The 12,836-nt window shown below is 50.7% G+C and overlaps 1 protein-coding gene across 1 annotated transcript in view; it reads left to right on the forward strand.

Annotated features, from left to right (window-relative positions):
• The window catches only part of LOC117640456 (Down syndrome cell adhesion molecule-like protein Dscam2), a 31,161-nt gene that overhangs the window by 10,135 nt on the left and 8,190 nt on the right, over positions 1 to 12,836 (forward strand). Inside the window, exons 6-15 of the mRNA XM_034376959.1 lie at positions 2,116 to 2,412; positions 5,157 to 5,276; positions 6,528 to 6,704; positions 7,101 to 7,248; positions 8,350 to 8,498; positions 8,855 to 9,299; positions 10,172 to 10,353; positions 10,622 to 10,777; positions 11,336 to 11,485; positions 12,192 to 12,494. Coding sequence (XP_034232850.1) covers positions 2,116 to 2,412; positions 5,157 to 5,276; positions 6,528 to 6,704; positions 7,101 to 7,248; positions 8,350 to 8,498; positions 8,855 to 9,299; positions 10,172 to 10,353; positions 10,622 to 10,777; positions 11,336 to 11,485; positions 12,192 to 12,494 — 2,127 coding nt within the window. The remainder of the gene's footprint in view (positions 1 to 2,115; positions 2,413 to 5,156; positions 5,277 to 6,527; positions 6,705 to 7,100; positions 7,249 to 8,349; positions 8,499 to 8,854; positions 9,300 to 10,171; positions 10,354 to 10,621; positions 10,778 to 11,335; positions 11,486 to 12,191; positions 12,495 to 12,836) is intronic.

The following is a 12,836-nucleotide window of genomic DNA, read 5'->3' on the forward strand; positions in this document are numbered from 1 at the left end:
CCCGAGCACAGCGGCGCCTACGCGTGCTCCGCCACCAACCAGGCGGCCGAGGTGTCGCAGGCGCAGGACTTGTTGGTCAACGGTACGGTCGCCAAGGACTTGTCGCTCGAACGAAACGCCTCCAGGCCGCCTCGCCGGCCGGCCGCGCCGGGTGCGGGGAAGGGGCGGGGTGGCGCGTCCAGGACCGGCCCGGTGCACTGTTGGAAACTTTGTGGAAACTCCCGGAAAGTGAGTGATATCCGAGCCTTTGTTGGGAATTTCTAAAGGTCTATCGTTTTTAAGGTCGTTGTGGACCTATAGCCTCTCTTCACTAGGAGCCCTGCAGGAGAGATTTTTTTGTTTTCCAATTTCCATTGCAGCTCCTTGCGTATATTTAAACTTTTTTTATAAAAAAAAAAAAAAACAATCAGACACGGCTAAAACCTGTTTGAAGCATACGAAGGGTACCTGAAGCATTTTCGTATGTAAGCTTTTACACATGCTTGCAATGCCTTGATATGACAGGGTACTTTTCTTTGCGCGACTTAAAACTGTTCGAAAGGTTTCAAAAGTGCTGCCAGACATTCATTCAAAATCAAGATCTTTAAGTTTTATTTTCAAAAATCGCTTGAACGGAGGCAATTTTTCTCAAGAATGAACTCTCCGGGAATTTCCAAGATTGGTTCCGACGGTGCAGGCTCTGGCCTGCAGATGAGTGTGAAGGTCTGCAGTGGGTTTTCCAATCCCTTTGGCTTCGCAGTATACTTGGCTTTCAAATTTTTATTTTTTTTTCTTCAAAGTCAAAACGAAATAACTGTTTTTGCGCCAGTCCGGCCAAACCATCGAACCCTCTCGCAAGCCAGCTCTGGTTCTTCACGCTTTTTTCGCACGGAAATGACTAGTCTCCTGACTGGGCCTTGTCATTATCTCAACTCTCCCTCCGTCGAAACCGCGCTTCGGAACGAAACGAAGTTTTGTTGTGGTCAGGCCACCTGGACGCGCCAGCCGAGCAGCCAAAGCATGGACAGGTTGATCTAGGTCACGGCTGGTCCGCCCCCGCCCCGCCGTGCCGCGTCTCTTGTTTCCGTATCGAAACGAATCTAAGTTTGGACCCGGCACGGCGCGGGCCCCGCACCCAGGCACGCCCTTGGGCCTGGAGGCTGGCAGTAGATACCTTTCGTAACGTCTGTAATGGTATTACCGTAATGTTGTGTTGTGGATTGCTCCGTAATGTTTTTTTTTTCCTACTACTCATTTATATCTCTTTCCTTCTCTCTTCTTTATTCTGTACTCTGTTGCTCTGCAGTGAAGTAATGTGAGGCCGCCGCTGCCTGAGTTGGTCCGTGGTCGCCTCGCGTCCCGGCGGCATGGCAGCTCGTAGCGCGGCCGCGGTCTCGCCCAGACTTGGTCCTTCCCCCGACTCGCCCCCACCCTCCTTGGCCAGCCCCAGGGATCTTTGTTTTAACGTGTCCAGTGTCGGAGTCGCGTTTCGCGTGAAGGGAATGCCAGCTGAACCGTGATAATGAATCTCCGGAATTTACTTTCAAACAAACCTCTGAAAGAAAAAAAAATGTTGCAGTAGGGACCTTCGTCAATTCGGAAATACTCTTGGTTACGAAGGTTTCTTCGTAAAGCCACAAAGAATTTTCGTTAATTTGCGGAGGTTCCTTCGGTTTATTTTTTTCCCCAGAGGTACCTCCGCAAATTCTCAATTTATTTCTTACACTGCTAGGTTCTAATATTAAAGGGCTCTTACCAATACGGCTTTGATTTTATTTTTTAAATATCTGAAAAACAAATACTGATAAATATTTTTGTCTTAATTTCAAACTATAAAAAAGCAACTCGTCATTTTTTTTGTTCTCGATGTTTCTACGTTGATTTTTTGGGCCTTCACATCCAACTGTAAGGCCCTGCAGAAGCGATTCCAAAGTTTGCATTTCGTTACGCTCGGTTCTGATATTGGTTGCGTTAATTAACGATCCTTACATCCTTCCGCCATCCTTCTCGCCCTTCACACGCCTCCCGCTTCATCCCCTCTCCCCGTCCCCTTCTCTCTTGCGGCAACGACGCCGCCGCGACGCTCTCTCTCTCTTCTCTCTCTCTCCTTTTCTCGTCGATTCTTCTTTCTTCCAGTTCCTCCCGTAATTGAGCCTTTTAAATTCCAAGACGGGCTTTCTGAGGGCATGCGCACGCGCACCGTGTGCGGGGTCAGCCGGGGTGATCCCCCCCTCGTCATCCGGTGGCTCAAGGACGACACGCCCCTGGCCTCGTGGCATGTAGAGGGCCCAGCGCCCAGCGTGTCCCAGCTGGACCAGTACACCAGCCTGCTCAGCATCCCCAACCTGTCCGCGGCCCACTCGGGCCGCTTCACTTGCGTAGCCACCAACGCGGCCGCAGAGGTCAGGTACACGGCCACGCTCAGCGTCAAAGGTAGGTGCAGGCCGGTGGCAGACCGGCGGCCGCGAGTCTGACCCTCGGGCGGGGCGGGCAGGGCGGGGCCGGCGGAGTACACGCTCACGTGGACAGACACAAGGACACGGACACACACACACACACACACACTTGTGTGCACACGCACGTACTCACTTGGTCACATACACATGGACTTGAAGTGCCTTACGAAGAAAGCTCCCTTATTATGAAGGGCGTGTCACAAAGCCTGATATCACTGTTATTCAACAAATGTGACGTCACATTCGTTAGAATGTGAAATGTGTCACATTTGTTTGAATGTGATGTCACATTTGTTTGAATGTGATGTCACATTCGTTTGAATGTTGATCCACGCTTAAACGAATGTGAAACCCGCATCAGGTGGCCGCATGATGCCCGTGTCACGTTCAAACGAATGTGACATCGTATTCAAACGAGCGTGACAAAATTCACATTCTAACGAATGTGACGTCACATTCGTTGAATAACAGTTTACGGACGCGGACGTAGCTTTTCTCCGTCTGATGCGTGGTTTTTCTTTGTATCTCACAGTGAAAAGAACGTAATTACTTCTTATTATGGAGAAATTTTGGCTCGGAGACATTATGCTATTGCGCCGAGTTCACTGTGACATAGCTTGAATTTTACTGCAAGTTCGTGTCCATGCAATCACGGACTCATACCTGCACGCACATTTAAACACTCACACACTGCGTCTGAATTATTTTTGTCACGCTCCAGAAACTAGCGAACAAAGCTACATTGTACGTGGGGTGCATGCCTTATTGTTTTTCACAGCTGTCAGTTCCATAGCGATTACGCTTTAGGTGATTTCCACAGGCAACTGTACAGATAACTTGTATTCCGTGTTAGTCACTCTTTATTGATGTTAGAAAAAGAGTTGGTATAGTTCTAGCCTGGTGCTGACGCTGACGTGCAGCCAACCTCACGACTCCAACTCGCCATAAAACTCATAGTTTTGTTCTGGCTCTCCGTCGGCACTCTGTTTGTAGAAAATAGCTGTGAAACTGAGACAATTGTCAAAAGACGCGCCCTCGACTTAAAATAAAAAACAGGAAATATTAGCGTGGAACACCGTCGGCCGCCCTGCCTCGTCCCCCCTCCCCTCCCCAGCCCCTTTGTGTGTCCTGCGTTCGTGTCCGTCCGTTGCCAGTGAATGCTTGTGGCGTTGCACCCCCTGTTGTCGTCTTTCGAACACGAGGTAACCGTTTTTGTAAGCACTTCCTTCTTCTCTTTTCCTTTCTCTCTTTCTCGTCTTCCTTTTTCTCGTGCGCTTTTTCCTTCTGTTCCTTTTTTTTGGAAACTTTTGAATCTTCTTATACTTCTGTCTTTTGTGCCGCCGGCACAGTGCACGCTTTTGTGAACGTCTTGTTCGTATTCATTTGACTTATTTTTGAATCTACCATTTCTTTGACGGTAGCTATCTAGACGTATTTCTGTTTTGTGGTGGAATGCGTGTTTTTTTTCGTCGCGTGTTTTCTGCTTGTTCTTGACGCATGCTCTCCGTAGGTGATTCTTTTTTTGATTAGAATGTACTTAGCCGCGCGTTTTCGCGGGCTTTGAAGGGTTTCAAATGAGCACCGAAATCGTGAAACCACACCACCGCTTCGCCGCCACGCACGCAGTGTGTGCGCGCACACATGTCTGTGTTTGACTGCCCCAACCCTCTTCCCCCACCACCGTCCACGGCCGCACTCATGCTGCAATGAGTCAGTCGTATCTTTCAGTCAGTTTCCCCGTGTTCACTCAATGCACTCTAAAGGTCTTTTCTGTAGATTCTCCGTCCGTATTATGGTAATAATTCTCTTGTTTATGGTAGTAGTGCCGCTGCCTTTGTAACTTACCTTCTAAAATTCATAGTACGTGAAGGCATTTTGTCGATTGTATTTCGTACTCAGATGAAAATTTCCATAATATCCTTCCACCGCAAGACATTTAGAGTGTACTGTGGGTTTCACATTCTTGACAGTCAGTAAGTCGGCTGCTATCGACTATTTCCTATTATACACATTATTATTTTTTTATTTTTTTTTAAGTTACCTTGACGCAATTCAACTCATTTCCTCTTCTAAATTGAGTTAACGTCTTTAATATCTTAAACAAAATCAATGGAAATATCTAGGCAGGAAAAAAAATAAATTCTGAACCAAAACATGTGATCCGCTCATAATGTTCAAACATGGTCTTCGAGTCAGAAGCGTGACTTGCCTCCTCCATCATATGAATTGAAAATAAATAATTTGTGATTAAAGCCAGCAACGTAACCAAACAGGTGACAACTTACAACTTTTCTTACAATTGTTGTTTCGAATTTAAAGAACTTCCTTTTCCTTAAAGTTTACTTCTTACTTAAAGTTTTATCTAAGCCTATTCGAACTTGTTAGCTTTTACCTTTAGCCCTTTTCTTCTGCTCTAAAAAATATTAGACCTGATGTGAAGTTGTGCTCCTTTAGAAACAACCCCCACATTGTACGCTATTTGCGATCTTTCTGACTCGTGGACCAACACTGTTGTTCGAACAGACCGATTCCTTGCTGAGCCATCGTCGCTCTGTCTCTCTCTGTCTCGCATTCGTGGGGTTCAAACGTAAGGGTGCGAGAGAGGCAGAGCGACGGAGCTGTGTGTGGAGTCGAGACCTGCTGCTCAGTGCAGCCCTGTGAATGACAGTCGAAGCGACTGTGTCTGTGTGTGCGTGTGCTGACGCGTGTGTGTGACCGCAGTGCCGCCCGCTTGGGAGGTGGAGCCCCAGGACTCGAGCGTGGAGCGCGGCCGCCACGCCTTCCTGCACTGCCGCGCCCGAGGCGTGCCGCCGCCCACCACCGTCTGGAAGAAGGCCATCGGTGAGCACCAAGCCCTGCTGGTGCACTCTGAAAATCCTTCACTCCTAGCACGTTACTGACTTTAGGCCGAGGGGTGAATCACTCGTGTACTCATGTGTACAAATTGGCCCGTACTCAGTGTACTCACAAGTTTGAAAAGAGCAAAATTCGTTCATTTCTTACACTATTTGGCGTTGTGTGTTGTCTGAACGGCTAAATAAAGCAAAAAACTATTTAAAATGTGAAATTTATGTGTATTAGAGGGTGTACTCACCCGTACTCATGTACTCATGTGTACACCAGAACGCTGAGTGATTCACCCCTCGCTTTTTGCTCATTTTGTCAGTACTTACCCAAGTAATTTTATCAACCGTAATACGTTCTTTTTCTCTTTTAAGGAACTACTCAGGAAATGTGAAATAATGTACAGACAATTTGGTTTTCAACATAATTTTACAAAGGAAAAATTCCCTAATCTTAGTTACACTTACTTAAAAAATACGTAGTATTATTGTTGGTTATACGATTACTAAGGTAATGAGGAAAAAGTCAGTAACGTGCTGAGAGTGTTTCGAACTATTGTAGGTCTCACAAAGAAAAGTAGCTTTTCATAACAAAGTATTTTGAGCATACATGAGCTTGAAAAGAAAATGATTTGTAATTTACGAACTAAGAATAAGCGTATTTACATTTTTATTTGTTTTGAAAAAATTATTTTTAATTTCGTCTTGACAAATCTGTTAAGCTTCTTAACAAAACTCTATGAATGCGTAGAAATGTCAATAATTATTGGTAAAATGTCGATTGACGGATGAGAGGGAACACGTGCTCAAAATGCGTGTACCCAACCAGAATTAGGTGTTAGACACGACATGGGTTCGACGTAGAATCGATGGATTTTCCATCGACGAAGACCTAATTGTGGCTGGGTAAGGGCTCTGTTCCGCTCTACAAATCAAAGAGTGTACATGGTACGCTCTAACTGGAGCATGCCTGCAAGCACGCTCTAGCTAGCGCATGCCTGCCAAGCATGCTCTAACTAGTGCATACATGCCATGTACACGCTAACTGAAGCATACATTTACCGCATAAGGGATAGGGACTTTTCTGCATCAGGAAGCGTGTACATGACATGTATGCACTAGTTAGTGCATGCTTGGCAGGCATGCGCTAGCTAGAGCGTGCTTGCTGGCATGCTCCAGTTAGAGCATACTATGTACACTCTTTAATTTGTAGAGCGTTCGTGATGGTGAATTTGACGGACTGTTGCAGGGGGCCGCAACGGCGAGTACCGCGAGCTGCGGGAGCGCCCGCCTGCCTTCCGCGTGCTGTCCAACGGCACGCTGGTGCTGCAGAGCGTGACGGAGGAGGCCGAGGGCTTCTACCTGTGCCAGGCCAACAACTCGATCGGCAGCCCGCTGGGGAAAGTGGTGCAGCTCAGGGTCAACTGTGAGTTCAGTGTTAACAGTGCACTAGTGGGCCAGAGGGCCGGTGGAGGCGGTCAAGATACCGGACGTGTTTTGAGCTGCAGAGTCGCTAAATGGGACTCGAACCGAACGTGTGACCCCACCAATGGATTGCTCTCTGAACGAGGAATCCATTGGTGGGGTCACACGTGTGGTTCGAGTCCCATTTAGCGACTCTGCATCTCGAAACTCATCTGGAGTTTTGACAGATTGCGCCGGTCTCCCGGCCCACTGTGCAGTGCAATCATCTTTTATCGTCGTCGTTTTTTTGTGTAGTTGCAGTACACCGTAAAAAGTGCTTCGTTGGCTTTTTTGAGAGAAGATTTCTGTCGTTGACTCATTCGTCTCCTTTCGATCATGCATGCCTTTGTGGTTGCAGCGCGCCCCTTCTTCTCGGTGCCGTCGCGCATGGTGACGGTGAAGCAGGGCGAGACGGCGGTGCTGCAGTGCGACGTCAGCGGCGACCGCCCCATCAGCGTGGTGTGGCTGCGCGCCGGCATGGAGCTCACCTCCGCCACCAACTACAGGCACGTCGGAGTCCGAGAGCCGTTTTCGTCGCTCTGTCTCTCTCGCGCCCATACGGGACGACCCACGAGTGCGAGAGAGACAGAGCGACGAGAAGGACTCACGGAATCAGTCTACAGGGCTCCGCCGTCGAGGGAGCCGGTACACTGATTCAGAGAGACGTTTTCGTTGCTCAGTCTCTCTCATGTCCCATGGGGCGTCCCGTGCAGGAGTGAGAGAGAGAGAGAGAGCGACGAAAACGACTCTCGGAATCAGTCAACAGGAGCGCCTGTGAAGTCAAGGGTGGGCCAGCCCGCCGAACATGGGTGTGGTGCGTGGGGCCTGCCCTACCTCTTGCAGGCGCTCGACTATTTGCTGCGCTGTCATTCATTTTGAAGTGCTTTCACCTCAAAATTTTTTACGATAAATCTGAACTAGCCATGCCCACGATGAACCGCACCTCGGTTTGCTATAATTGAGCTGTTGCAATATTTTTCAAAAAGCACCCCACAATTTTTGCGATACAATGGAGCTTTTCATCTGACTTTTTTAGCAAAATCTTGGAAGAAGGAAGCTTATTGCAAGTATTTTGTGGGCGTTGTCCCGAAACATCGCAGTAAAATTTGTATAGCAATAAGTAGATAGACAGTGCGGTGGACGCCTGCGGAATCGAGGGTAGGCCAGCCCGTTGAACACGGCAGCAAAACGGGGTGCCTACCCTTCCCTTCGCAGGCGTCTAACACTACAAGCGGTAGCAATAAATTGTCTAAAGGGCCTCAAATCGAGTTAAAGGAGGCCTGCAACGAAACAAAATTCCGATCTACTTGCCAATAAGTCACATTGACCAATCATTCTAAATTGTTCTTTGGCCTAGGGGACGAACCAAAATAATTTTACGTGATAAGGACTTCGAATACGCACGTATTTCTGAGAAAATAAAACTTTTTCAAAGCTGAAGGAATTTAAAACCCTCAGAAAATGGTACAGTAGAGACCTTGTAGGAACAATAAAAAAAATCTAAATACTGAAAAAAGAAAACAAAACACCTTAAAGATAAAATATGAAAACCTGTTGAAAACTAAATAAAAGTAAATTGCTACAGTGGAGCTGCTTTGTCTGTGCAGGGTGACTGTGAAGGTGGATCCGCGGCGCGAGGGCGTGACCGCGGAGCTTCAGCTGGCGTCGTCCGAGTCGGCGGACACGGGGCCGTACCACTGCCAGGCCAAGAACACCTTCGGCACGGACAAGCAGCTGGTGCAGCTGCTGGTGCAAGGTGCGCATTGCAGCGTCAAGATCCCTCCTAGTGGGCCAGACGACCGGTGGAGGCGTCCAAGACGTGTTTTGAGCTCCTGAGACGCTTAACGGGACTCGAACTGAACGTGTGACCCCACCAATGGATTCCTCGTTCGGAGAGCAATCTATTGGTGGGGTCACACGTTCGGGTTGAGTCCCACTTAGTGACTCTGGAGCTGTAAACCCGTCCGGGATTTTGACCGCCTCCAGTGGTCTTCTAGCCCACCACTGTGCTTGAGTTTACCGGAAATGTCATTCGCTGTCACCATAAGAGACGAAACTTTTTCAGTGTACACGACCAACTGATGCATGGATTCTCTTTGCCTTCTTCTGCAGAGCCACCGCCCCGGCCGGTGGGCCTGCAGACGGCGCTGGTGACAAGCACCACCATCAACCTGCAGTGGCAGCACCCCGGCGGTCAGGACGCGGACGCGATGCGCTTCGTGGTGGAGTACCGCCAGCAGCAGGCCGCCGCGCCGGGGGCGACGCCGGGGCCGTGGCAGCGCGTGGAGGCGCGCGGCCAGCACGCGGCGCTCGTCGCGGACCTGCGCCCCGCGACGCGCTACACGCTCCGCGTGGTGGCCGAGGGCGCGGCCGGCCGCTCGGAGCCCTCCCAGGAGCTGGCCGTGCGCACCGAGCCCCAGCAGCCCGCCGGCGCCCCGCTCGGCGTCACGGCGCGCGCCGTGTCCTCCACCGCCGTGCTCGTCACCTGGACCGCCCCCGCGCCGGAGCTGCGCCACGGCGACGTGACGGCCTACAACGTGGGCTTCCGCGACGACGGGTACGCCACGCACTCTTCTAACAGTGGCGGATCCAGAGAGTGTGTCTCATTCTCGGGGCCTGCTGTCAAGATTTTAGAGTCAAAGCGACGAACCGCTCACCCCAATCGCACGCCTGGCGATACTCCTCGCCAGCGCCGCGCAGGGGGTAGAGACGGCGCGGCTTAGCGGCGCCCAACGCACCACACTGTTCGTACCCCCTGCCTTCAGTGGGCGTGGAGTATCGCTAGCCGAGTTTCCATTCCATGCGAAGACCGTTGAGTTCGGCGAGAAAATTACGTGTACTTGTGTTTTCTTTGGTCGGTTTTTTAGCAGATGATACCTTCACACTTGGAACATACTTAAAACTACTATACACAAATGAAGGTGTCAGCATGCTTTTACTCTCAAGTCCAGAAACCAAGCGCATATCCTAACAATATAATAGGGGCTGGCCGCCGGGGCGGGCTGGTGTGTCTGGCTGGCTGGCTGGCGGTGAGGCGCAGCCTGCGCGGACAATGGCACCCCCTACCCCCTCCTCGCGCGCGACGGCCCGCGCGCAACATTGACAATCCCTCTCCGCCTGCCACGTCTCAAAGGGTGACTCGGGCAGACCTCGGCTCTGCTCAGCTCGTGCCGACTTCGGCGCCAGCTCGGCCTCGTTCAGACGTTCGTCGAATGAGATTTTAAGTACTATCTTTGGAATGAGCCCATACCACCCCGCAGAAGAAAACCAAACGAGTATCATCTGCTTTCATTAACGTTCGTTGAATGAGATTTTTGTTGTACTGATCACGTTGTTCCTTGCAGTGTACGCCCTAGGTTGTAATTCCGACGAAGTCAATCAGTATGTGCTACTCTAATCGTATACCGTTTGCGTGTTTCCTGTCCGCAGTGGCCAGAGCTCGTACAACATGACGAGCGTGCCGGCCCTGGTCGGGGACGGCGAGGACGACGGCGAGCTGACGCTGACTGGGCTGCTCAAGTTCACGCGCTACTCCATCGTGGTGCAGGCCGTCAACGTGGTGGGCGCCGGGCCCATGAGCGACCCTGTCAGCGCGCTCACCCTGGAGGACGGCAAGTGTCGCAACCACACTGTGCATGCCTTTCGAAGAAGTTTCCCTTGCTACGTAGGAAATGGCTAGAGCATACAGTAGTACGAATTACAAATTTAATTTTTCAAAAAATTGCACCCATTTGACCACACCAGTTTGGTTTTTCAGTGTAGTGAAGATATAGGTCATTTACAGGAAACCCAGGAACCGCTTTGTTGTTTGGGGTCTGTGCACTCCCAAAAACAGGTATTTTTTAAATTGTGTTAATTTTTCTCTGTGGTGTTCTGCAGTGCCCAGCATGCCCCCGGAGGACGTCCGCTGCATCCCACTGTCCTCGCAGTCCCTGCAAGTGTCGTGGCAGCCGCCGCCCAGTGGCCACATCAACGGTGTGCTGCAGGGCTACCACCTCCACTACGAGTCTGTGAACCCCGACCAGCGGCACCCAGGTATTGACGAAGCGGAGGGAACCGGGCGAGGCCGGAACAGTGTACCTCGCTGTCTCGCTGTGCGGATCATCTTTGACGAATGGCGTAGCCTGTGTCATAACCTTGGCCAAAATCAAGGGTATCCACACGTTATAAATCTTTCCTGGTTTTTCCCAGCTGGTTCTTAGTAAAGACATGGGCACACTGTACTCGGTGCGCATTTGAGTGTACCAAGTGTTTTCAGTATACACACTTTGATTGTCAGGATGATTTCCAGGGGGCCTCTGGGAGAACCAGCAACCTTTCGTTCCCTTCTCTGCTTTTGAAATGGCTGCTATGCTCATTATCTAGCTGGATAATGAGCATAGCAGTCATTTCAAAAGCGGTACCTGGGATCCCCATGTCATCACTGGGAAACGCACCCGCTTTTTTATGGTGGGCCTGGGAATTGAGGATTTATCCTCTTCTGCTTTTGTCGCGATCGTTGTTACCTAAAGGCAGTTCCTAATTGATTATCGTATGAAGAAGCCATCTATCCACACCCAGCAAAGTTGACTGCAAGGCCCTCTTCGGTTGCAGACGCCGCCGACTCGGCCAAGACGACGTCCCTGCTGACGGTGCTGCTGGACCTCCGGAAGGCCACCAACTACAGCGTGACGGTGCGCGCCTTCACCAGGAAGGGCGACGGCGTGGCGTCAAGGCCCGCCTTCTGCTCCACGGACGAGGACGGTGCGTAAGGCGATACCCCGCGCACTGAGGTGGCACGCGATTGCACGAAGGCGCGGGGTAGTCGCTGCGGGACACTGCGATATTGCAATTATCAAGGTCGATTCGATATATCGAGGTCGATTCAATATACCGTGGTCGATACGATATGTCAGTGAGGATACGATATCGTGGTCGATACAATATATCGTGGTCGATACAATATATCGTGGTCGATACGATACATCGTGCAGTGGTCAAAATGATATATCGTGGTTGATACGATAAATCGTGCAGTGGTCAGTAGAGCACTTCCAATATGCGAAATATGGCGGCACGAAGTATGGCAAATCCTGCTCGCTGAGGGCCAGCAGAAGACGCCTGCCAGACGCTTGAAACTAGCGATATTTTAGTATTGTCAGCGTTTTCCACCAGATTACTGTTACCAGTTTGTTCCTTAAGATATCCGAAACATTTTGTCGCAATATCATTCACAGAACTCGCTCCCGCGGGTGAATTTAAGAGTTAAATCATGGTGTTACGCGTACCCTTGTTTGAACTGCCGCGGCTTTTCGCTTGCAGACTTTATTTTAAAACCTATTCCTAGGTATCTTTCGTGTCCTCAGTTCGAGAGTACGATATACGAAGTACGATATATCGTGGAACATTCAATGTATCGTGTTGTAAGCATATAGCGAGTAGCAATGGACTGACATCCGTTTGCCTGCAGCTCCGGGCCCGCCGGCGGACATCAAGGTGGTGGTGAGCGGGCCGCAGTCCCTGCTGCTGACGTGGCTGCCGCCCGCCGACCCCAACGGCGTGCTGACGCGCTACAACGTGTACAACCGCCTGGTGGACGGCACGGGCCGCGAGGAGCTCAAGCACGACAAGCAGCAGGTGGGCGCGGCGCAGACGAGCCTCGAGGTGAAGGGGCTGCAGCAGCACGTCAAGTACCAGTTCTGGGTGACGGCCTCCACGCGCATCGGCGAGGGCCAGAGCTCGCACGAGGTGTCGCAGGTGCCCACGCCCAGAGGTGAGAACCCTGGCAACTCTTCGTGCACTGGGGGCACACCTATACTCACACACACACGCTCACACACACACACACACACACCCACACACACACACACACACACACCTACACCTACACAGCACACACCACACACACACAGCCCCACACACGCCTACACACACCACCACACACACACACGCCTACACACACACACACACACACACACGCCTACACACACACACCTACACACACAGCACTGGTAGCCAACAAATGTGACGTCATATTCGTTGGAGTGTGGATTTTGTCACGTTCGTTGGAATATGATGTCACATTCGTTTTGACGTGTCTCGGCCGTTTAAGTAT

The sequence above is a fragment of the Thrips palmi genome, unplaced genomic scaffold (assembly GCF_012932325.1).
Source record: "Thrips palmi isolate BJ-2018 unplaced genomic scaffold, TpBJ-2018v1 HiC_scaffold_12, whole genome shotgun sequence".
Lineage (NCBI taxonomy): Eukaryota > Metazoa > Arthropoda > Insecta > Thysanoptera > Thripidae > Thrips > Thrips palmi.